Source organism: Chionomys nivalis, chromosome 7 (genome assembly GCF_950005125.1).
Source record: "Chionomys nivalis chromosome 7, mChiNiv1.1, whole genome shotgun sequence".
Lineage (NCBI taxonomy): Eukaryota > Metazoa > Chordata > Mammalia > Rodentia > Cricetidae > Chionomys > Chionomys nivalis.
The window spans coordinates 27,554,881-27,579,408 of NC_080092.1; the positions used below are offsets into that span (position 1 = coordinate 27,554,881).

General features: G+C 42.1%; 1 protein-coding gene across 3 annotated transcripts in view; it reads left to right on the plus strand.

The window, feature by feature from the left end:
* The window catches only part of Ebf1 (EBF transcription factor 1), a 388,250-nt gene that overhangs the window by 256,976 nt on the left and 106,746 nt on the right, over nt 1-24,528 (plus strand). For 2 of the 3 annotated variants that reach the window (XM_057775435.1, XM_057775436.1), the window contains exon 8: nt 11,196-11,337. In XM_057775435.1, coding sequence (XP_057631418.1) covers nt 11,196-11,337 — 142 coding nt within the window. The remainder of the gene's footprint in view (nt 1-11,195; nt 11,338-24,528) is intronic. The other variant, XM_057775438.1, reaches the window with a different exon arrangement.

Genomic DNA, 24,528 nt, shown 5'->3' on the forward strand with positions numbered 1-24,528 from the left:
AAGGTTGTTGATCTCCTGATGCGTAAAGACATCCTGTCAAGCAAACTCAGCCTCTGAGCGGCTGGGCTTCTAGTGTGTAAACAGAGACTTAATTACACAGGTCATGTCAATTAGTGTGACCTGAGTGTTCTCAAAAAATTAATCACTTTCTGAAATGCTTAGGCAGTGTGGCATAAGCCTTGAGAGAATCTGGTACAATTCACTCTCTTTTTTTTTCTTTTTTGAATAATGGATGTTTTCTTTCTGGAACCCCTCGGCTGTGGTTAAGGTAGCATATTTGCTTCAATACAACAGTGGATACAGGCTTCATTAGTGGTGGTGGGTATTGGGGGAAGGGGAAAGGAGAGGGGGGCAAATTAGGGCTAGAAGCAGCCCATGACACGGAACAATTCAGTCTGACTAAATGAGCCCATTTCTCTCTCTTGACACTAAAAAGATGCTAATGTTAAGGGACCACGTTAAAGCCATGTCACAGGCTGGTTTTTAACTGACAGGAGCCAGACAATTTAAGGTTAAGATTTAAATCGTTAGCCACCCTTTTCCTTGTTGGGACTGGCAGATGAGAGTAGCGAAGGAGGGGCAAGAACTGGGCCAAAGTTATCATCTTAGTAGAAACCCTAAGACCCGGAGACTGAAGGAACATATAAATTTACAAATTCATCTTCTTCTCTCAGTAAAGTTTTCTGATAGGCTATAACTCTGCATCTGTATATAAATGCCAAGTCTATGACAACAGTACATATGAATATAGATGCGAGATATATTCTCTCATTCATGTGTGCAAGAGCTCAGCACTATTTATCAGAGGGCTCGGTGGTAAGTCAATAATGTTGAATGCAAAAGACAGAATCTCTGCTGTAGTGAAACTGATATTTCAGTTGGGGGGTTATTTTAGGGCAAGGGTCGCTGCTGTAACACATAGACCAAATAGTACCTAATGGCTCCCATATAGAGCAAAGAAAATCTAGTGGTGCACATACAATGCATACAAGTTAGTGTTCCTGCCTTGAAGAATAGACTCCCCCCCCCCCCCCGAAATGATCTGGAAACCTGGCAACTCTTGATTTTATGTCCTTCCAATTACGAAAAGCCCTGCTGTATTCATGGAGCTAGAAGAAAAGTGAAGGATACATGTCTTCAAATTCTTGGCTTAGAAATAGTCCTTTTTAAACTTGCTCACTTCCTATTGGCTAGTGGCCAGCCACATGGCTACTATAGCCACAGGGAGGTGTGCCAAAAATGAGGAATGAGATGGTTCAGGAAGGAGAGAAAGTACATGTATAAGGAATGAGTCTCCATCAGCTGTCATGATGAAGATATGCAAAGATTAAAAGTTATAAATAATTGGAAATTGTGGTTATTTCCATAAATAAAATGAATCAGGAAAATGAGCCAGAAAAATGCCCAGAAAACCAGTGCAGTTGAGTTGGAGATGGCATCCTACTTTGAAGCATGTGATTGGAGATGGTGTTACTTAAGCTGAGTCTCAGGAATACCGTCAACCCTTGACATTCATGGAGTCTGCTTCTGCAGCTTCAACTACCTGCAGCTGGAAAATATTTGACCAACTCTGCATCTGTGCCAAATACATATAAAATACTTTTGGACATTGTTCTTCAAATATGCTTATGACATATTGTTTATAATATTCAGCATTTTAGGTAGAGATTATTTAAACTCTATGGGACATATATAGGTGTGTTTATATGCTAATGAAAAATAATACCATTTTAAAGATTTCAACATTCTTGTGTGATGGGGAGGGTGCTAGAGCCAACTCCCTAGCAAGATACTAAAGGGTGACTATGTCACATCACTCTTGGAAACGCCACACAAGGGCCCTGTGCAAAGAGAACTGCAAGAACAAACTCAATTTATCACGTCTACACATTCTTCCTTCGCTTCGTCATTTGGATGGGAGATAAATGAAGTCATTTGGTTATTTATCCCAAATTTCTAACAATGAAGTGTTTTTCTTTTCCAAACTTATGACATAGGTTATGACATGAAAGGGTAAGTTTTTAAAAGTGAATTATAAAAAAATTTGGAGAATTTTGTTATTTACTTTAAACAGCCATTCATGGTCACTCTAAATCAATATATTATTTGCTGTGATCATAACATTCTTAAAATATACGCCCAAACTCCTTGGCAAAAGAGATGGCTTTAAAGACACACAGGGAAGAGAGAGTCCCCTCCTCTCTTTTACTCCCCACCCTCCTCTCTCTCTCCCTCAGATGTACTTACATGGCTCTGACAAACAACACATCTCTCAATTAAATTCTTTCCCAACAGAATTCTGGGAGTCCGAACTACCTTCACCCTCTTATGCAGAATAAAACTTTAAGGTGTGCCCTGCTAATTATTTATACTGAAAGCAGCTCTAATGATAGCTTCAGAGAACAGGATTAGTTCATGAAACATGGTCAAATGTGGGACTCCTGAACCTGGTCTACGAAACCATCACTGGGCCAATATGGATCTTGACATTTGCCTTGTTGTGAGCCTTGGCAGACAGTATGCATCACTGAGGAGCGATCTTTGGGGATGCCATTTGATGAGAGGTGGATGTACACTTAGCAGAAGTAGCTCCACATTAAGTATAGCTAGCTACCTTAGAAGAAAATGTAACATGCAAACAAAAATAGTTGTGATGTGTTTGGACTGACCTGTGTCTGCTGACCTGTGTTGTTCTGGGAATGCTTAGAACTGTGGGCACTTAGAGCCCAAACTCTTCTACTTTTTGACTTGGAATTTAGCAGGCTCTTGCCATACTTCAGATTCTTGGCCATCACTCTTGCTCTTGCTCACTTCGCACTATTCCAGCACGTTGCCCTTCCTTCCCTTCTTTCGTTTGTCTTCCCCAAGTTCACAAAAGTCATTCAAGCCTCAGGATCTTGCTGCTCACTCTTTGAACTCCTTGGGAAATTCTGCTGCAGCTTCACTGGATAGCTAGACACTTACTACTCAGACTCAGACAATAATGTCACTTCCCCCGTAAGAACTTCGTTAACCACAATCAAAAACAGTTCCTATTAGATGTGACTCCCTTTTTATTTTTTCTCACATGTATTATTACATTCTGAAATTTGCTTTTATTGCTCACCTGATTCATCCTTTAGCCTCTCTCTTCTTATGTTAGGGACTAAACTCCATGAAGGCAACCAATAGGAACTGAGATTCTGTTAAGAACATACTATACATTTTGTTTATCGCTACTTCTCCCGTCTATACACTAATGCCCGGCATAAGCATGGATAGGGTAGACTCAGAGTTCATGCCTACGATTGACGTGTCAGTGCTCACAAACTCGTAAATGATGGACTTAGAAATCTATATGAACTTGGCGGCCAAGCTGTTGACCACAGTTGCCTTTGCTTGTGCCTCATATCTCCGTGGACATGCTATGTTCAAGTCCCCAGAGAGCACGGGACCTTTCTCTATGTTTTCCTCTCTTAGTGAGCACAGAGTGGCATAGAAGCCCCAGAAGCCATCAGCAGCATCCTCCTCATCAGCTGTGGGAGGGACCGGCTTTAGCACATCCATAGCTCGGGAGATAGGAAAGACAGAAGTTGATCTGGTTTCCAAAGGTCTCCCTCTCTTTCTGTATAGCATGGGAGATATCTGTTCTTGTCCTCCTCTTCAGCGAGGGTATACTCTGCTCTGAGCCTCCAGTGTGGATTTAACTCAGTTAGGCGTTCCCTGCCTCCAGCAGTTCTGCTCTGTTACACCCTGGAGGTTCACACGTCCTCCATAATTTTTAATGACTTATTTGGGATCTTTCAACCAGATAGGAACTAGCAATCAGGCACATCTCTGAGACTATCTCATTCCTTATCAGTCAAGGATATTTTAAAGGACAAAGTTAATGACGACCTAACTGATGCAGACCATTTTTATGTAAATAATATCTAAGCTGCCATCGGACACCTCAAAATACTCCGTTTGTACTGGAAGAAACCAGCAGGAATAACAGGGTAGACTCGCATCAGGACTGTACTCTGCCGTGTGTGGAGGACGCATAGAAAAGGCAGAGGCTTTGTTTCCAGCTCACCTATGCTCTTAATTCGTCCTGTGGCTTTGAGGACATTTAAAAATATCCCAGGCTTCAGTTTTCCAAGCTGTCAAATGAAGATTTACCTAAATTTGCAATGGTGTAACTACTGAGGATTTGTTGCCCTTTTTTAAAATAGAAACTTCTACGACGACATTACTTTTTAGTCTAATGGTATTTCTGGAGGAAGAATCATACTCTCCATTTTAAAAGGATTCGAATGTAAAACTGCCATTTCAGAGACTCTCACAGGCGTGACATAAGCAGCATTTCCATATGATGTTGGTATGGCCTCAGAAAAAGTAAAGTTACTGGATAGTCGTGTGTAGCCTTATTTTGATTATTATTTTATTTATGATGGGGGTTCAGTTTGTGTACATGGGTGTGGGTGCCTCTGGAGGCTGGAGGCAACAGAGTCTCATGGATCTGCAGTTGTAAGCAGTTGCAGATGCTGTGAACCCATCTTGGGTCCTCTGCAAGGTCAGCACATGACCCGCACACCTGAACTCTCTCTTTATTGTTATACTGTATATATGTGACCCCTAAAAAGGTCATGATCCCCAGGTTGAGAACCATTGGTATAAGAGTATAGGCCCTATGGGAAGAGGTTTGATCAGGGTTTTGAAGAATATAGAGATTATTTTGTATAGCAAAAAAAATACAGATAAATGACTCCATGGAAGTTTTTATGTGCATCCATGTCTTTCCCTCAGTTTGCCTATAGTATGATACATTTATTGTGGAGTGCCAATGCCAAGACATCACCATTAACTAAAGTTATAGCAGGCTTCTCTTTGTACTGTACGTTTCAGAGATTAGAACAATTATAGTCAAGTTGGTATCTAGCACTACACTATTAATAAAAGAGTTTCAGTGCCCTAAATTGTGTCCTATACTGATTCATCCCTCCCTTCCCCCAGTCCTGGCAAACACTGATCTTCTTTTTCTTTTCTTTCTGTCTCCATAGCTCTGCTTTTTGCAGAATGTCATTTAGTTGAAACCATACAGTGTATAGTCTCTTCAGATTGGCTTTTCTCCCCCATTTAGTAATATGCATTTAAGATTCCTCCATGCCTTTTTGTGGTTTGACAGCTCATTTCTTTTTATCACTAAATGATATGCCATTGTATGGATTACTAGTTTGTTTATCCATTCACCCTTTGAAGGACATCTTGGTTGCTGATGTCTTATATTTAGGTGAATTTTTTTGATGTAATTGCAGAGGCACACACAATTGGTATGAGTAACACTGAAAGATTCTCATGTATTCTTTGGCCAGTCCCTTTCAATTTTTGCAGTGTTATAGAGCAAGATTACAGCCAAGACAAGGATCTTGACATTATCTGTCCGTATTCCTCCAATATCCCTGAATGTGCTTATACTCATTTGTGTCAGGATAGCTTTTAGTTCTATAAAATTTAATTGCAAGCATATAGGTTTACCTGTCTGCCACCACAGCCAATACATGGGATATTTCCATCACCATATAATGCAAATAATGACTCCTCTTAATTTTCACATTCTTTCTGGGTGTCTAAATTACCATTTTAGTTGTTGTTGGTTTTGGAGGATAGTGGTCACATTGGTTTAGGACCCACCTCAATGGTCTTATTTAATGGAATCAGAGCCCAATGTGGAACTTCCATCATTTCAAAGCACTGGGTACTAGGGATTCAACACATAAATTTGGTAGTGATGATAATGAAAATTTTAACTCCTCTTAGAAATGCTTTTTTTTTCTGCCATACATAATTCTTTGGAGATTAAACCAGCTGTGTCAGTGGTTTTAAGCTTTTTCTTCCTATGAAGTATTCCATAAAATATTGCTCAGTCACTTTTATTCATGTGCTTCAAGTCACAGTTTGTTTTTTTAATATCTTGTTATTGTACTGGGGGGGGGGGGGCGATTGTTCAGTGGTAAAACAATTGCCCAGCAAGCCTGAGGCTGGGAGTTTGGATCTCCAGAAACCCATGTAAATGCAGGGTGGGCATGGTGTCCCACCTGAAATGCCAGGCACAGAAAGCAGAGACAGGGTGGATCCGCAGAGTAAGCTGGTTGGGAAGATTCACTATTTCTGTGAGCTCTGGGTTTGAGTAAGAAACCCTACCTCTCAATCAGCTGAAGAACGAATGGCAGCCTTGGTCTTCCAGATGCAGCCGAGTACCTACTACAACAGAAGCGTGCCTGCACACACATGCACACCATACACACCTGTGAAAAATGAAAAAAAGAAAAGAAATACCTGGTTGTTAGGATCCATGGATTAATGCAAAAATACAGTGAGTTGAAACCATAGAGAAAGATGCCATGGTCCAAACCAACTGTGTTCACCATTTCCTTTTATGGAAGTTTTGAAAAACCAAGGTTTGTAATTTCTCAAAATTAATTCACCAAAATGACTAACTTATTAAGAATAAAATACTTATTTTCCAAAGACTATTAATTTAAACCTTGACAGTGGTTTGATACCACATATTTCCTCTAGTTTTATATCAGTTTGAGAAATGCACAGAGATAGGAATTTTCAGTCCTTGTATCGGTCATAATCCCTTCTTCCACGCAAGCTGCCACTTTTGTTATTGTGATCTGCCACCGGCCATTGAATTTAGGTGCTTGTGTCTTTTTTGAAAATCTGATCATGAGACAGAGGTTATGCCTCATGAATCTTAGATGATATTGTAAGGACACACAAGGTCTCCTGTGTGACAGGGAGCCAAGGACAGCCTGCAAAATGATGGAGAGGGAGAACTAATCAATGACAGAACTTTCTAGAAATCCTTCCTGGGGACAGACAGTGGGGAAAGTAGACTACTAATATGTCTGGTTTGCAAACTGTTTTCTAAGCAGTGAGGTTTCATTTAGTGTCCAGTTTAGAATGTAGCCAACTAAGATGGAGATATCTTCTTGAAAGTGAAATTACTCAATCTAGTGAGAAGGCCAGTTCCCTTAGAGTTCTCAGTTGTGTCAATTTACATTGTGAGGGCAGACCTTTCAAACTCGGAGATCTGTAGGGCAGGGGGCTTCTTCCCTCTGTCCTCTGACCTAAAATGCCAGTTTCTTTTGTTTTTTTGTTTTTTTTTTCCATGAGAACCGGGAGTCACTGGGTCGGGTTTGTCAGCCCAACACTTGTTTTTTTTTTTTTGTTTGTTTTTTTTTTTTTTTTTTTTTTTTGGTTTTTCGAGACAGGGTTTCTCTGTGGTTTTGGAGCCTGTCCTGGAACTAGCTCTTGTAGACCAGGCTGGTCTCGAACTCACAGAGATCCGCCTGCCTCTGCCTCCCAAGTGCTGGGATTAAAGGCGTGCGCCACCACCGCCCGGCTCCAACACTTGTTTTGAACTCATCATTTGGTGTTACCCACAAAAGAAGACTACCCCTCCTCCTGCTGCTGAGCTCATCAAGTGCTCATTGAGGACCAGGCTTGCCACTTAGCCTCACAGAATTAGCGCTAACAATTAAGTTTCAAATGTCATCAGAGCATCAGGGACTCTGGGGTGCGGAAATGGTAAGCTCACCTTCAACTGATGCCCAAAGTTACATCAGTGAAGGGAGATAGCTGTTTTGTGTGCCACCCTTCCAAATTCTAGACAGGGGTGCTAATAACAATCACCTCTGGGGTTTCTAGAACCAGGGAAGAAGGCACTGGAGGAGTTTCTAAGCCACTGACAACAAACCAAGAAACTAAACCCGTAGTGTAAATTCTCAGAAGAGCAGCAGGTAGCTGCAGACCTCCCCCTCTTCAGCCTCACATCAAATGCCCTAACTTGGAGGGTGGGGACCAGAAAAGAGCCACAGAACCATGCAACATAGAATCAGCATCCCTGAAGATGCTGTTCTGAAAAGCTATGCCCCTGTACCTGTTTTACTGGAAAAGTTCACCAATTAAGAACATACAGGCATATAGCCCTAGACCTGTAGTTATTTCTGTAGATTGGACCCAAAATATAGTTTGTCTTCATGAATAAATTGTTGTAAATGATTACAGAGCTTTTTCAGGGGAATGTCATCCAGTGGAACATTCTAGAAAGTTTAAAATTCTGTATTTGCCCTGCCTAGTTCAATGGCCACCATCACTTGAAATGTGGCCACTTTGACTCAGGAATCGAATGTCATATTTTTCCTAGTGTAAATTCCAATAGTCAAACTTTTGGACTGTGAGATTATAGAAACTGGAGGTTGCACAGACACAGCAAAATTGTAGACCTTTTCATGTTGTTGTTCTCTTTTTCTCTGGGCAGTTGGGGTAAAAGGAGAAATAAAAAGGTTAAGGATGGTTGATTCCAAAGGGAAAAGACTTTTCTATTTTTTTTTGTCCTAAATTCAAGACATGTTTTGTTGACAAAATTTGGACATTTTGAAGACTTGTCATGCCTCTCTGTCCCCTTTCCTGTCTCTACTTGCCAGCAGCCTACTGATTGGCTCATGGAGACTCATTGCCTGTCTACCATGGGTCAATTTTCAAGGTTAGCTTAGTATTAAGTTCCACCCCCACCCTTCCCATCTTACAGATTACTTTTAATTTGCTAGTGACTCTGTGGGTTAATTTTAGGTAATACTTTGTTTAAATCTATTCCAATCATTTCCAAATTGGAATGAGAGAGGTTATTTTGGGCTTGAAAAGTTGTGCCATGAGTATCTGAGGGACATGCTTGCTAGTTAGTTTCTAGAATAAACAGCACAGGGATCCTTTACTCCCCAGCATCTAGTTCTGGCTGTGCCTGCGGTACAATGGCCCCCGCACAAGTGGCTCTGTGGTCTTCCCTTGCAAAGAAAAAGGAAATGCATATTGCATAGTTTTCTGTCTTAAAAAGTTGATTTTTTTTTTTGGTCACTTTTACTGAATGTCAGCAATTAGTTGACAATGTTTTTTAAAAGACACCAGATAATTTTAAGTCCTACTGTTTGTAGCGCTGGTGTCTTCCAGGTGTTTCATAGGATGCCCTTGCTCTCTTCGCTGAAGACAGACGTCTGGGGTAACCACTTTCCATTTCCTGACACTGGAAACAGATACTGTTTGGGATTTCCTTTTATAGCTTGTTCAGCTAACGACTCCAGTGACCACTCAATTGTGGTCTTGTAGTAAATCAACATTTCTTTGAAAGACCCAGCTGTTATGTAATTTTCGGTGTCTGATGAAGCCATCTCCCTAACTAAAAAGTGCCCCTTTGTTGTCCTAAAGATACTGCCACTGTATGTGACAGTTTTCGAAAATAAAGGAATTGACTGTTTTCTTTACTTCTCCGTCCCCCCCCCACCCCGTTTTCTTCTTTTAAATTAACGCACGATTGATGAGGGACAAACACTGGCTTCAGCCCCTGTCACACCTGGTCAGCTGATGATGAATATCCAGAGAGCCTGCAGCCAACCACTGCATCAATCTCTGGGTCCCTCTGCGAATGACTTGCTCTAGATGGAATTTTGACAGACTGAAGAGAACACACTGGGTCCGGGAATAACTTCTGAATTGTCAAGCACGTGTTTTAATAACATATTAAAATCAGCCCGGTGAGCCTCGTGTTCTTAGTCTATAGTTTATGGCCACCTCCCAGGAAAAGGAAATTTGACTTATTTTGCCAGAAAGCTTTTAAGTGAAAAGGAGGGGGAGTGGGACGTTGTTAATCCTTCAAGGTGGTGAGTGCTTTGACACTGGGGGTTGAGAACTGACAGGTCAGGACTGAGGTGGGGTGCTTTCCCCTATGCCCATGAGTGAAAGAAACCACAGCACTGCCCCAATGTTCCCTTAGCTAACTCAGAGAAAAAACTGTCTCCAAAGCTAAGGGCATACAGTATGTCCCAAGTTTTGTAAAGTCATTCACTTCTTCAGAGGCTAATCCTTCTCAAACCGGAGAACAATTAAATCTGAGAGTCTTTCTACACAACTGGGGAATTGAGCAAAATAAATCAGAACTCTTCTGATTTTGCTCAGGAGGCTGGCCTCATTATAAGAGCAGATCTATTAGCCTTCTTGTCGTTGTCTTTCATTTCTCAAGTGAGGTGATTCTAATTAAATTAATCTGCATGTCAATCTATTGGTGATCAATCAAAGAGCCCAAGGTTTCCCCTATGCTGCTGGGTGCTTGTAGCTGACAGGGGCTGATAATGGAGGAAGAAATAAGCTGGCGGGCAAAGTTAATTAGTCAACATAATAGCTGGATTAAACAGGGGCTGGCTGATGGCCGTTTCTCGTGTCAAAGCATGAGTTGGGAGCCAAAGCTGCGATTACAGGCAATTATTATATTTGGTTGTAAGAGGTCACATGAATAAACATATCTCTGTGGGGTTCAGTTTTAATCCTCCTCCCCTTTTTAATATAAGGAGAGATGTAGGTCAATCCTGTTCATTGTTTTAGTCAAAGTTCTCAGGGGCACACGTTTTCCTGGACCATTGCGGCAAGCTGGTCTGAGCCCCTTAGATGTGACCTGGGTATCCGAGTTGACTCTGAATCAGTTCTATGTTTTACTTTTTTCTCTTTGAAACAGATCTAAGACCCTTAATTAGCAAAGTTTTTTTTTGGGAGGGGGTGAGGGTGTCATGATGATAATAGCTCTAAGGGTGGTTTGAATGTGATTCACCAAACTGACATGGGACAAAAGAGTAAAATGTGTAAAAAAACTTCAATAAGACCCCTGGGGGAGGAAGACACAAGCAGATCCCAGCTTCCACTCCAACCCCTCTCATTTTCATTCGCTATCTTCTTAACCCTGACTCAGTAGGGAAGAGATATTTTAAAGATTTAAAAGACTTCTATTTGCATGATCTACTATGATATCTACTTCAGTGTCTAAACTGAAGGGTAATTTAGGTGAAACACAGCCACCCTTGTGTAAAAAAAAGTATATATATATATATATAAAACTGTGCTAATAAAGACCGCCTTGTAAAAATTATGGTTAACAGGGTACCTTTTGCTGCATAACTATAAACTGTGCAATTTTACTTAAAACGGCATCAAAAGCGTTCCACGCCGAAGACCCACTCATCAATAGCGCCTCTTGTTAGACATGTACAACATAAGCACCGGTTATTATGTGAAATAGCTATGCAATTTTCTTCAGCTCCCAGCTGTTATTTATTTAACTTGAGTTTATTTCCCACTATGCTTTTATATGAAAATGCTCATTCATTTTCCTCTCCCGTCTCCAGGTCGTGGTGTCTACCACCGTCAACGTGGACGGCCATGTCCTGGCAGTCTCCGATAACATGTTCGTTCACAATAATTCCAAGCACGGGCGGAGGGCTAGGAGGCTTGACCCCTCGGAAGGTACGCCCTCTTATCTGGAACATGGTAGGCGACTCATTTTCATTGGTTGGCATTGCTACTTTTAACTGTGACTTTGTGTGCTTTCGTCCGTCCACTCCACCGCATTTCCTATTGTTATAAGTCTTAGAGTTTCCAAACACCTATGTTGTACTTTGGCACTTTGACCCTGCAAAATAAGAAGCTAAAGATTTAAAGGCAGGGGTCTATCTTTTAAGCACATTCTTTTTGGTTACATGACTGACTGTATCTCTTGGAATGCTGGTATCTCTTACTTTCAGCTTGGGAAGAAAGAGAGACCTGGATCAAGGAGCTCCCATTTGATGGCAGGATAAAAAAGGGCCAATCCATAGGTGAATGGGGAAGACATCCAAACCTGACAGTGCTCCTGTTGATTCATCTGGAGAGCTGCTTCAGAGTCAAGGGCAGCTAAGCTATTCCTTCTGCTGTGGGACTCAGGGCAAATGTCCCTCCCAGGCCTTTAGTTCTCTAGACTAACAACTCCCTCTTCATCATCATGCGATGTAGCCTGCTTTCTGCAGGGGTCACTTTGGCCAGGGAGAAATCACTACCACTAAAGACTGTGGGAAATCAGTGGTTAGCTGTGAGGCAACTAGAGCAAGCAGACAAAAACAGTTCAAGGAAAGGGTGTGTTACTCAAAGGGAATCTGAATTAGCTTGGGTGTGTGTCTGAATAACTCGCTTGAGTGTCTAGGCAATGAATTCCTCTTTCTATCAGCCCAAGAGTCTACTACATACCAACCTCCGATAGAACTTACTCTGATCTCAAATGAAACTCAACCTGCTCCTCTCGCTCCAGAACCCCTCCTTTGCCAGGTCAGCAGGGTTCTTTTGAGAACACCACCATACAAATTATCATGTGATAGCCTGACTTTTACAGTGGCACACAAGCCACATGACATAATTCATAAGGTAAAAAACCTCCCTTCCCTGCCAGCATCCCAATTTAATGAACACACACCCTTGTCATCATTTTTGCCTGTTTTTTTTCCCACCTGTGCTTGAGGAATGCACAAACAGTACATTTCATTAATTAGCCCGATGTTATACTCTTAGAAGGCATTTCCCCCCACACCCAGTTTTATAGTCTTTCAAAAGTAAACCATCATCGTTCAAAAGCTGAGGCTTTATGTTTCATTAGTGCCAAGATGGACGGATATTACTTTTTTCAGGAGGCCATTTGAAATACCTGCTCATGATTACACTCCTAGCCCCATTTCTGTACTTAAAATTATTCTGATCCTCACTTTACAGTAATGGTCCCTCCTTAATACCCTTGAAGTCACTGAAGACATCATGTGATTAGAGGTGCTTGGGAGGGAAGAAGAAGGAATACTTGATAAATAATCAGCAGGCACAGTATGGAGAGCCTGGAGTGGGGACCACAGTTGTTGCTTTGACTCTCGACTGCTTGGTTGCAATGGGAGCTGTCTGATCTGCAGACAGACTTAACAGTGAGTTGGTGGTCAGCAGCTCATGGTTTCAGGGAAAGCTCTAAGCACAACTCTCATACCTACTTCCAATACCTAGCTCCTGTGTCTAGCTCTTTTTTTTTCCCTTAGGAAGTGAGGAGAAGGCTGGTAGGGAGGCTCAGTCAATAAAGCATTTACTCTAAAGAACCTGCTTTCAGCCCTTGCCACCCACATGAAAAAGTCAAGTCTAGTCTGGTAACACACTTATGATTCATTTTCTGGGGAAGCAGAGATGAGCAAGTCTCGGGGACCCACTGGACAGGCAGCCTAGCCCAAATTGGTGGGTTTCAGACCAACAAAAAGACCTTGTCTCAAAAAACAAGGTAGTAGCACCTGAGAAACTATATCCCAGGTTGTCCTATAGCTGCAAATACACATGTAAAGACACACACACATAACAACACATGCACTCACATACACCCTTACATACATACATACATACACACACACACACACACACACACACACACACACACACACCAGCACACAAATTAGTACAAATAAAGGGAAATTTTCAATGGAAGCGGAACAAACTCAGGCACCACATTACTTATCCCTGCACAAAATATCCCAAAGCAAGCAAGCAAACAAGCAGTCACCAGCTAGGAAGGATGCTTCCAAAGGTTGGACGTCAGTGACATTGTTTTGCCAGGTGATGCAGAGAACAAAGTCTTGAAGTAGGCACTAGCACTCCCAAATTCACTTCTTCATCTTACTCTGGCCTCTCTCTGACCCTTGGTTTTCTCCGTGATAAAGTAAAGTTGGTTATCTGTTAGGAATAAAACAATAGATCTCTGCTTTGGGAGGAAGAAGTGGGCTGGGTGAAGGTACTGAAGACTGCTTAGTGTATGCCCTGCTGCCCCAGCACTAACCAGCATCTCTAGAGGGAGGCATGGGTCCAGATGGTCCAATTTGGCAAGAATTAAAGCTCTATTACTTTTTGGCCAGGTAGTGGTGTTGCACACCTTTAATCCCAGCATTCAGAGGCAGAAGCTGGCAGTTCTCTGTGAGTTCAAGACCAGTCTGGTTTACAGAGTGAGTACCAGGACAGCCAATGCTGTTACATAGAGAAACCTTGTTTCAAAAAACAAACAAAAAACAAAAAAAAATAAAAATAAAAAAAACCCTCTCCTACCTTTTATTCTTAATAACTAATTTTTATCATTCAATGACTAATAATTAGTATTTAAACAGAGCAGGGAGGAGAGCAAGGGGAAAAGACACCGAGGAAGAGTACTGCCCATGCTAACCGCTGTGGTCTCTTCTCTTAGCTCAAATGCTCCCTCAGTACAGATACGTATTAATGTAATTAATGTAGCAGCTGGAACATCAGCTTATCCCCAGGAAGAAGGAAAATACTTTGTTTCTTCTGCTTTGTTTACCAGTCTACATTTCACTGCATATCAGTGGTTAGCTATTACTGCAGAGGCTACCATGCCCTATGTCCTTCACCCTCATCAAACCCTTACTTTACTTCCTTCCAGGGGAAGGAAAGGGTAGATGTGTCCAGATCTTGAGTAACGGCATGGCAGTAGTGGAGAAATCTGAAGTTCTACAAAGTAGCCATAGATAACCTCCCACTCACTTAGACACTTCAAAGGCATTCTTCCGTATCTCCTTGGCCAAGGGGGACTATTGAACTCTCTTCCTGGTGATGTGTGGACCTACATGCTAATTCATGTTGGTTTGGGAGATGTTACTTCTTTCATTGAAGAATCCTATTTAAAATGCCTTGCTTAAGGCTCATGCCCCCGTCAGCCCGTGCTTCCGTCTATCCATGGCCACCCATGGCCACCCTTACTTCCCACAGCACGTCTTCACCTCTTGAGACCTGTAGAGTCATCGGCATACAAGGCCCTTTCCCACCTCATTTACAGGTAGCCCGGATTATTTTGAGCAACACAGCTCATCTCTATTTATATCCTGTTTGTCAGACACTAGGAGGAAAGTCCCTTTTGTGGCTTGTCTTTCTACATTTCTAGAAAAGAAATCATGGTTTACATTCATGCCCCATCTTCCCCACACATCCCAAGCACTCGGAGCTCCTAGGCTCAGATTAATGTCTCTGGATTTCAAATCTGAGGGATGACAAAGGCAGATTTATTTCCGAGAATCTTGCGTGATCCAAAGGGGCTGGAACTTGGAACACTGTAGCTCATGGTAATCGCCCCCTCCCTCCCATTTTTCTCTCCATTCATAAATACTAAAATTTTCTTTGGCTGGATATTTATGGGCACATTTATTGATGATGCTTCCTGAAGCAGTGGCTTTACGGAAGACGTGCAGTTGCGGAGGGAGGCAGCATCACATGTAACTGCTCTCAGGGTTATCATTTCTACAGAACCACGGGGTTGGGACCAAGGGACCGGAATCGTGCCCACCCGTGGTCATGTGAAACATTGGTATATATGTGTGTGCCTCATCTTACAGTCAAGCCACTCAAGCAAATTTGTGGGGACCGTGCACGAGAGTGCTTGAAAGGGCTTCGGGAATGCTGTTATTGTCACTGTGGCTCATCTCGAGTTTCAGGTTCTATTTACTTGAATTTAAGGCCAATTGTGGCATCCGTTTCTCTATTTCTTTCCCCCGTGGCAGAACGCTGTGTCCTCACAACGTTAGAGTGCAGAGACCCTGTCAGCTTGCATGCGCTAACACTTTATTATCTAATGATCTAATATGCAACAAGGCAGAGTGCCTGTGCTCATCATCCTGACACAGAATGCTGGGAGAAGTGACTAAATTACTTTATGTACCATTAGCGCTAGCAGCTATGGTGAACTCACCGGCAGCATTTATGCAAATGTCTGTGAATACACTCTAGTGGCTTTGTCAGGGAGCTGTCTGACAAGCAGTTTAAATGCTCATTTTTAGGATATATATATATATATATATATATATATATATATATATAAAATTTGGATATGCATATGTTTTTCCTCCCTTTTTTGTTCCTTTCCTTTTGGAGGCTCTTGGAGATTTACATCCTGGGTGACAACCAAGAAAAGCAGAACAGATTAGAGAACTCCTATCTGTGGGGTCTTTTCAAGGGGTAGGGTCAAGCCTCTGTTCTGGTGGTATTTTTACATATAGGGCTTAAAGACTACAAGAGCAGCAACAATAAAAACCCAGCTCTTACAATTTTGTGCATCAATATATATATTTTTGAGGAAAAATATGAAGATATTGAGTTTTTCCTAAAAGACATTTTAATGATCATGAGTTATGACCTGAGGTCCTATGTTGTTTTTTTTTTTTTTTTTTTTGTGGCTCAAACAGAGATTAAAAACAAAAACACAACCAAAAATAAAACTTACTTTTTAAGAATGGAAAGTGATGAATATTTAGCTTCTGTGGGCATCTGATATGAATGAAGTAAATCTCCCTTCAAAGTAGTTGCAAAGATATGAAACATGAACATGCCAGAATCCCAAAATAAAAGAAATCAAAACAAAAGTGGGCTTTAGCTAAACTGCAAATATTTTGGAGAATAAATAAGGGAGAGAGGTTCACTGAGCTTTGTCCCCAGCTGTAATTCTTGCTTCAGAAGGACTGAAAGTACCTGTGGGCCACCACCAGCCAGTTCTGACCTTTTGGTCCCATCTCTGGACAATATGGTATTACTCTGGCTCCTTAGGGTATGACCTTCTTCTTAAAGTCTCTTGTTTCAGGCCGGGCAGTTTTTACTTATGTTGCTTGCCCCAGCATGTTCAGCCTCATTGAGTTCCCTCTGTCCAGCTGCATTTAAATTTGTTGTGGCCCTGTGGAAAAAGATGATTTGAGGGTAGAGAGTTACCCCAATTGGAGAAAACAAAAACAAAAACAAAACGAACAAAAAAACGAAACAAAAGTGTGATTGAGCCCTGGGGACTATAGGAGAATCCATAGGTCTTGAAAAGTAGTTTGAAAGATCCAGTTGACTGGCTGGGGCTGGAGTCTAGTCCTGACTCCAGCTTTAACTAGTTTTGTGACTTTGGGTGGGTCCCTTTGCTTATGTGGACTTCAGCTGCTTATTTGCCCAAAGGGAGCTTATTGGGTCATTTCTTAAACTTCTACGATGCTCCAAACTAAAACCACTAACATGTCCATGAGTAAGGTATATAAGGCATTAGTGAAGTGGATTTCAAAGGGTTTACTTGTTAACATCGACCGGATACCACTTCACCATGTACAGCAGCATATGCAGACATGGTCCTGGCCTTGATGGAGTTATTATATAAATGAGAGAAAGAAGAAACAAAATCAACAACTAAGTATTTACCACAGAGCATAGGAGACTAGACAGAAGAATTGTTAGGGGTCACTTTTAGGAATTTCTCATTTATGTGCAAACTTGAGAGACTTATACAAAGAAAAGGACTAGTAGGTGCAAAGATGTTCAGCTTAGGTGACTTGGCAAGAAGGCTGCCAGGGGCTGCAAAGGACCTGAGCAGCCCTAAACTGGCTGGTCAAGCCTTGGCCCTGGGCAATGTTGAGGCAGTATGGAGGTTCAACAGGGCTTTGATGAACTCAGTGTCAATTATGTGGCCTCTTCCTGTCTCCTGAAAGCCTCGGGCAAGATGGGCAGAGTTGCTTATAACTTTGCTCTTCTCTGCTGGCTTCGGAGCTCACCAGGGAGTTGGCTGCGCCTTGGAGCTGTCTCCCTGATTACTTCTTAATCCATCAGGAGTGCGAGTGTTTGATACAGACAGCCCAGCATTTTGACTGTTCTTTCCCAGATGGTTTTGTTTTTTGAATTTGCTTTCTCCTAAGTTGCATAGAAGGAATTTCCCTCTTGACTTCATTGTGAAGTTAGAGACCTTTGCCCTTCAAAGGAAGGACTGCAGCATTTTTGACCAACAAGATATATATTGCTTGCCACCTGTCCCACCCCCCGAAAAAGAAACCTAAATCTTTGAATCAGTAAAAACGAAGTAAAATGATTGAGAAAAATATACCCTCTCAAGCCAGTAACTTATACAAAATCACAAGACTAAGTAGAAGTGGACCTGGGATTTGATCCTACGTTTTCCTAACTGTATGAATTTGTTTGCTGAGCACCTTTATTCAAGGGCAGAGTGTTCCAGGTATCCACTGTAAAGACGAGGAAACCAGGGTGAAGAAGAAAAAGACATATTCCCAGAGTCATATAGCATCTAAGTTGTAGATCTAGGGTTCAAATCTTCAAGACCATGACTCTGGAGTCTGTGCTCTCAGTTGGTCTCTATACAATGATGATAAATTATTTTTAATCTCCTATTCGATTGTAACTATTTTATTTTCTTCAATTTAAGGCCTTTGTGTGAGTATCTTAAATTTTCTAAAATTAGCACAGAGCATGCATTTCTTAAGAGAAGGAGACACACACACACACAGACAGAGAGAGAGAGAGTTTCCCTTACAGTTGGTTTTCCTTCATATCTCCCTTTTTCTGTGGCAAGAAAACAGTCTGTTAGTCAAACTTTCAAAACACTGCCTCGTTTTGATTTCTGGTGTAGTACAGCTTGTATGTATAAATGTGTGTGCACATGTGCATATGCATAGTACATGTGTGCAAGTCACTTGGCTGGCCAGAAGAGGCCATCAGAATCCTTGGAACTGGGGTTACAGGTGGTAGTGACCTGACTCCTGATGGAGTGCTGGCCCTGGAGCTGGAGTCCTCTGGAAATGCAGTCCTCGCTCTTAACTGCAGAGTCCCCTCTCCATCCCTTGATGCGTTTTGTTTAATATTAGCAAGTTGACAAGAAGGTTCACACTACCTTATTCACAGAGATGTTCTGACTTCTCTGTCGCTAAGTCATCTGTGGTCCATATGAAGTGGGAGAAAAGAGACCACGAGAAAACCATGAGATGGTCAGGAAACCTGGATGACAGCAGCTGTCGGATTAGGAAACTTCATGCTAGGGACAGTATTGGAAACTGATAGGCTCAAAGCTTTCTTAACAGAATCTCTGGGCCAGCTGGTCAACTGTGGGAGGTTTCCAGTATTTATTATGTTGTTGGATCTAATAATAAATAAGCCATACTTATTTTAATAAGCTCATTGTGATATTTTTTTAATATTTATTTATTATGTATACAATATTCTGTCTGTATGCCATTACAGATGGTTGTGAGCCACCATGTGGTTGCTGGGAATTGAACTCAGGACCTTTGGAAGAGCAGGCAGTGCTCTTAACCTCTGAGCCATCTCTCCAGCCCCTCATTGTGATATTTTTATTGGGGGTAGGGTGGGGGAGGGTTCCGTTTTGTTTTGGCCAGAAATATAGAAAATTTGTCTGTTGTTGTTTTGTTGCTATGTGTTTGCCCAATCATGTATCCCAGTTCCAGTTGTGTTCATTTGTATAGTTCATTGCTCAAAACTGGGACTCCCTCTGTTGCTTTTTACAGGAGGTTGCTCTTACACAAGAATTCAAAAGGATTCAGTCAGTGTCAATATGCAAATTTATGTTTTCATATTCTCTTCCTAAGCCCTTATTTATAATGTGATACATAGGAGAGATGACCAGTAGTTGGGTTTGAAGTATTTTTTAAAGATTCATTTTATTTTAATTATGTTGCTTTCTTAATGCATGTGTTTCTGTATGTGGCTATGTGCATGTGAGTTTGGGTGCCTGAGAAGTCCAAAGACTCCAGGCTACTCTCAAGCTAAAGTTCTGTGCACCTGTGAGCTGCCTGATGTGGGTGCTGAGAACTAAACTCGGGTCCTCTGCAAGAGCCGTGCATGCTCTGAGCAAGTGAACTATCTCTCCAGCTTCTGATTTTTGTCTTTGTTTTTTTCGGTTACACTTACAGAAATATGTTAGGTGAAGCGCTCTGCTGCTGTCACGCATGGCTTTGAGGATACACTTAGGTTTCTCTGGGCCTTTGTCCCCTTCACCTTTAACTGGAGGTTTGGTAGAGCCCTTCATGCTCTGGCGAGCCTGTGAGAACGTTTCTTACTTCTTGAGGAACTACACACCGTTTTGGGGGTTGGCTAACCAAATGCTGAGGTGACAGTTCTTCTGTAGCTAGACTTACAGGCTAGCTGGCATGGCTGATATGACAAGCATTAGGCTCAGTGAGAGATACTATCTCAGGGGAATAAGGCAGAGTGATAGAGGAAAAAAATACCCAATGTCTTCTTTGGGCATTCATGTACATACATACAGGCATGTATATCTGAGTGCATGGTGCTCATCTAAGTGCGCATACACACACATACACGCACATAAACAGAAACCAAGGTCTCATTATACAGCACAGGCCAGCCTGAAACTTATAATCCACTGGCCCCTTTCTCTGAGTTATGGAGTCACAGGTATATATCAACATGCATGTCTTAAGATATTCTAAAAGAGTTACATTCTTATCTTCATTTGTAAGGAAACAAAAATTACAACTATTACTTCAAGATCATAATTTCATAGACATTACTACAGGGCAAGACCAAACTTACAGAAACTGTTAGATGATCCAAATAAAAACCACAGTTAAATAAAATCAAGTAAATAATTGGTTAGGTGATACTGGAACAGAACAAAATCATGACTTAAGTTCAAATCATGCTGTTAGAAAGGGCTTTAAAGATTGAAAAAAATAATTCATTCAGCTTACCAGGAAACATGTAAGACTCTGGGAAATATTTATTTTCCCTTTTCCTAAATAGATACTGGTTTGTTGATGTTGGTTTTGTTTATTTGTTTAAAGAAAGCCCTTTAGATTGACTTTACCATTGCGGTAGACTTACTGTCCCAAAAAGCTTTTAAAAATCCCAAACTTCTCCCAAGCTGTTAAGTCTATTTTATTTTTAAACAAGCAATGTCTGCATGTCAGAAAGCAGAGAGGGACCTGAGTCAGGAGCCTGCAGAGGCCGGGTCCGCCCAGGCAGCCCATTATGATAATGCTCCCAGAACCAGCTGAACACTGCACGGAGCTGACACGGTGTCGTCAAGGGCAGCATCACCCATCAATTTCTGAGATAGGATTTGAGTTCAAATGACAGAAAGAGCACCAATTCTGTTGAAGTTGATGCTTGGGGGAAGGGTGGGGAAGGCAAGGCAGGAACCAGCAAGGCCTAAAAGGCAGGAAGTCCTGGGACCTCCGGAAGCTGGTGGCTCTGTTTTTCTCATCTGGCTGCTACCTTCCCTTCTAACTTTAACATCTGTCAGCGAGACCCACCTGGGTCCTTGCATGATTAGAGCCTTCTTCACGGGGCGGGGTAAGGCTGTGTGGGGAGTTAGTGATACTAATTTTAACTCCCAAGAGAATGGGGTACCAGCTGCCGGAATAGAGGCCGGCTCAGCCCAGGAAACAAGACCCCGCGCGGTCTCTTATCCATGGAGGAAGCACATTGTGGGTAGAGTGGCAATTGTTTGTTTGGTTTTTGTCCTTTGGAGACAAGGCCTCAGTTCAGGCTAGCCTCAAACTCATTCCCTAGCCAAAGCTGGCCTTGAACTCCTCGTTCCTTTTGCCTTTACCTCCTAGATGCGATCATGGGCATGAGCTGCCTGACTTTGTAGAGGCAGTTATTAATGCCGGCTGGGAGAATGCTCAACTTTTAACCCACCCACTTCATTCTTCCCCAGGGTAGTACCGTAGGCGACTGCTCTTTTGCTTCTCAGCCAGTCCTTTATCTGGCCAACAAATATTTATTGGCTCACTGCCTACTATATTAGACTGGAGGGGTGCCGCGGTGACAAAGCAGGGGCAGGCATTAACATTGGGAGGCACGCAGAACCATGCATATGCTAATTCATAGACAGGAAATAATGGGAACTAGAATGGTTTAAATGGCATTGGTGAAAGGGGCTGTGAAAGAGAAATACAGACCCCTAAGAAGGCTTAATGCAAGGGACACCTAGTCAAGTCTGAGCAGTCATTTTAATTTTAAATGAGTCTCAGGCCTTATTGAAGTAAAGAGAAAAACATCAGGCAGAGATATGGTGTTCCACTCACTTGAGGATAGAGCCCCAGAAATTTAAGGGGTTAGGGTTAAATGGAAAGGTGTCCTAGGTCTAAGAATTGTTTCTGAGGAGTAAATTTGGAATTTTTACACGGGTCAGTTTTTCTTTTTGGTTAAACATAGAAGTCCGTTGTCTCCTATTGATCTTGTGATTAATGCTACCGGTAGTCTGGTAGATTGCACATGACAGATTCAGACCTGTGCCTCCAGGGATGCTGGCTTCGCTGTTGAGATAGCACTCATGATACATCAGGTCCAATGATGAGTGTTTTGGGAAGAAAAAAAAAATTTAATGCTTTTGTCAGCCAGGGGAGGGCAGTGCAGTTCCTATGTCCACTTAAAGATAAGGGAAACTGAGGCCAACTGTTAAAAGGATTTTGGTGTGGCTGAACAAAGAGTTGAGTTTGTTTCTGCAACCGTTAGACTTCCAAGATGCTGGCACTCGGGTCATGGCTGCTGTTCTTTCCCACTGTTCAGTCAATGCTACTCTCTCTACGCATTGGACTTCAGAGGTGGAGAGAGTCTCTTGCTATTTGAGCCCGTAACATAAAACTTGCTCCAGTTGAAGCAGATTGACGACATTACTCAAAGGCAAACTGAAAAGCCAGGCCTATGCTCAATCCCAAGGGTGAGTTACTTGGCTCGAGGAGTGATACCTGGGAAGGCGCTTTTCTGGGTTAAGATAAAAACTCCTGGTATCACGTCTCACTATCGGGCACCCCATCTCCTGCTCCCTGGGCCAGTATCGCAACCTGAAATACTCAGTGGACAGAAATGAAACTTTATAGAATTTGGGTGATCATCACCGTTATCAGATAAATATGACGCCATCAGCAGGATTTTAGCAACCTTGCACGGGGGGCAAAGGCGGCAGTCAGAGGATTTTGGACTGGGTGACTTCACTGCCAACCTGCCACATGCAGGTTGCCAGGAAGATGATCCAGCCACTAAAATCTTTCTGCAACATATGTGTGGGCCAGGCATAGCAGAAGCTCTGATGTGGGAACCAGACCAGACAGGCATCAGGGCAGGAAGAAAAAGAGAAACACAAAAGTCACACTCTCTAGACCATGGGGACACAAATAGACCTGCATCCACCGAACACATATCTGATCACTAAACATGAAAGCAGAACTTTATCCCAATCTGTGCAATTGATCGATATTTTATACATGAGCGCATGTTCTTATGAGTCTGGCTCATTTGAGTGTTGTAAATGGTAAGACCCCAGGTGTTGGAAGCCGCGTTCTTTATCTGCATGCAGTTTTTGTCTAGAATGACATGGTAATAGGGACAGGGAGGGTTCCTGTTTGAGAGGCCATCGCACCAGTCTCTCCTGCTGATCTTAGGACAAAGTAATATGATACCATGATAGCTGCCTTTGTAAAACATGGGTGGGTAGTAACAGTTTGGCCATTGTTTAGAAGGTCATTAAGGTGCACATGTGTCTTATAAATTGAGAATTTTCTTCTATTTCTCTTCCTCATATTCCTTTCTCTTCCCCTTTCCCCTCTTCCTCCTTTTCCTCCTCCTTTCTTGACAGTGTTGGGGATCAAACCCAGGGCCTTGAGCCTGCTAGGCAAGCACCCCACCACTGAGCCTGACCCCCAACTCTTTGGTTTTGATTCTTTCTTCTGTTGGAGCGTGGTGGGGGAAGCCGAAACCCACTGAGCCTGCTTGGGCTCCACCAGCAGCATGTGGCTCATGACTTGTGGGAGGGTGGACAAAGGGACATGCTTCAGCCAGCCTTACTGTGCTTTCTCAGTTCTTGAGAGAGAAGGAAAGTGCATCCTTGATAAACCCTGCTGCTGGCTAGGCCACACAATCCACAGCCTTCTTCCAGGAACTGTCACGTGTAGCGAAGCTGTACAGTCAAGCCCTCAAGTTCTTCTGCCTTTTAGCATTGGCAAGCTCCTGGTGGGTCATTCTGATTTGATTAGTCTGTTGAACTCAATTCTTGTTGAAAAAAAAAATAAATTGGTAGAAATAGAACTATCTTTAAGGTAGTGTGTCAGGTTAATCTCTATGTTAATAATGTTTTAGAATTTTCTTTGTGAAAAATTCTCTAACAAAGATCATCAAAACACACGCTGTCCAGATTTCAAATGAAGGTGGAGGGACACTGCTCTGTACTTTGTAAATTCTTCACAGGGCTGGTATCACTTGTATTAGGTGTAGAAATTCAGGGAATGGTTAGTGGCCCAACTTGTAACAATAGAGATGTTTCTAAGCCTAGAATCTTGGCAGGATTTTCAATGTTACTGTGTTTAAATTGGCTCCTGTGATATTATGCAAGGATGTCGTTTTCTGAACTTGGAAATAGAAAAAGGAAATAGAGAGATTTTACTATAGTTCATATGTGGGTCTGTGTCTTAAGGGGGAAATAACTTTACTTGGAAAGAGAGTAGTAACACTCTGTAAAGTTAATAAATATCCACCTTCTGTAATGGGGACAAGGAATTACACAACTAAGATTTTATGGAAATTCGCCTGTATTTATAGGATCAAAGTGATTATTTTAGCCAAACAGGACAGATATTTCAGAAAAGCACCGAAACTGGAAGGGATATTTATTTGGTGTCATCAGTCAAAGCAGACTTTGAAACTCTCAAGTAGGAATATCTCTGAGCTGCAGCTTCCTCATCTATACAGTAGAATAATCTCTGCTTGCCCACCGCTCAAGGTTAATATTAATGGCAGAGACCTTGGCACACTAACCAGTGTTCAAATCACCAGGCAGTCAGTGCCAGCTACTGTCATCGTCCGTCAGTGTGCCAATGGACGAGGTTCCTGCCTGCATAAGAT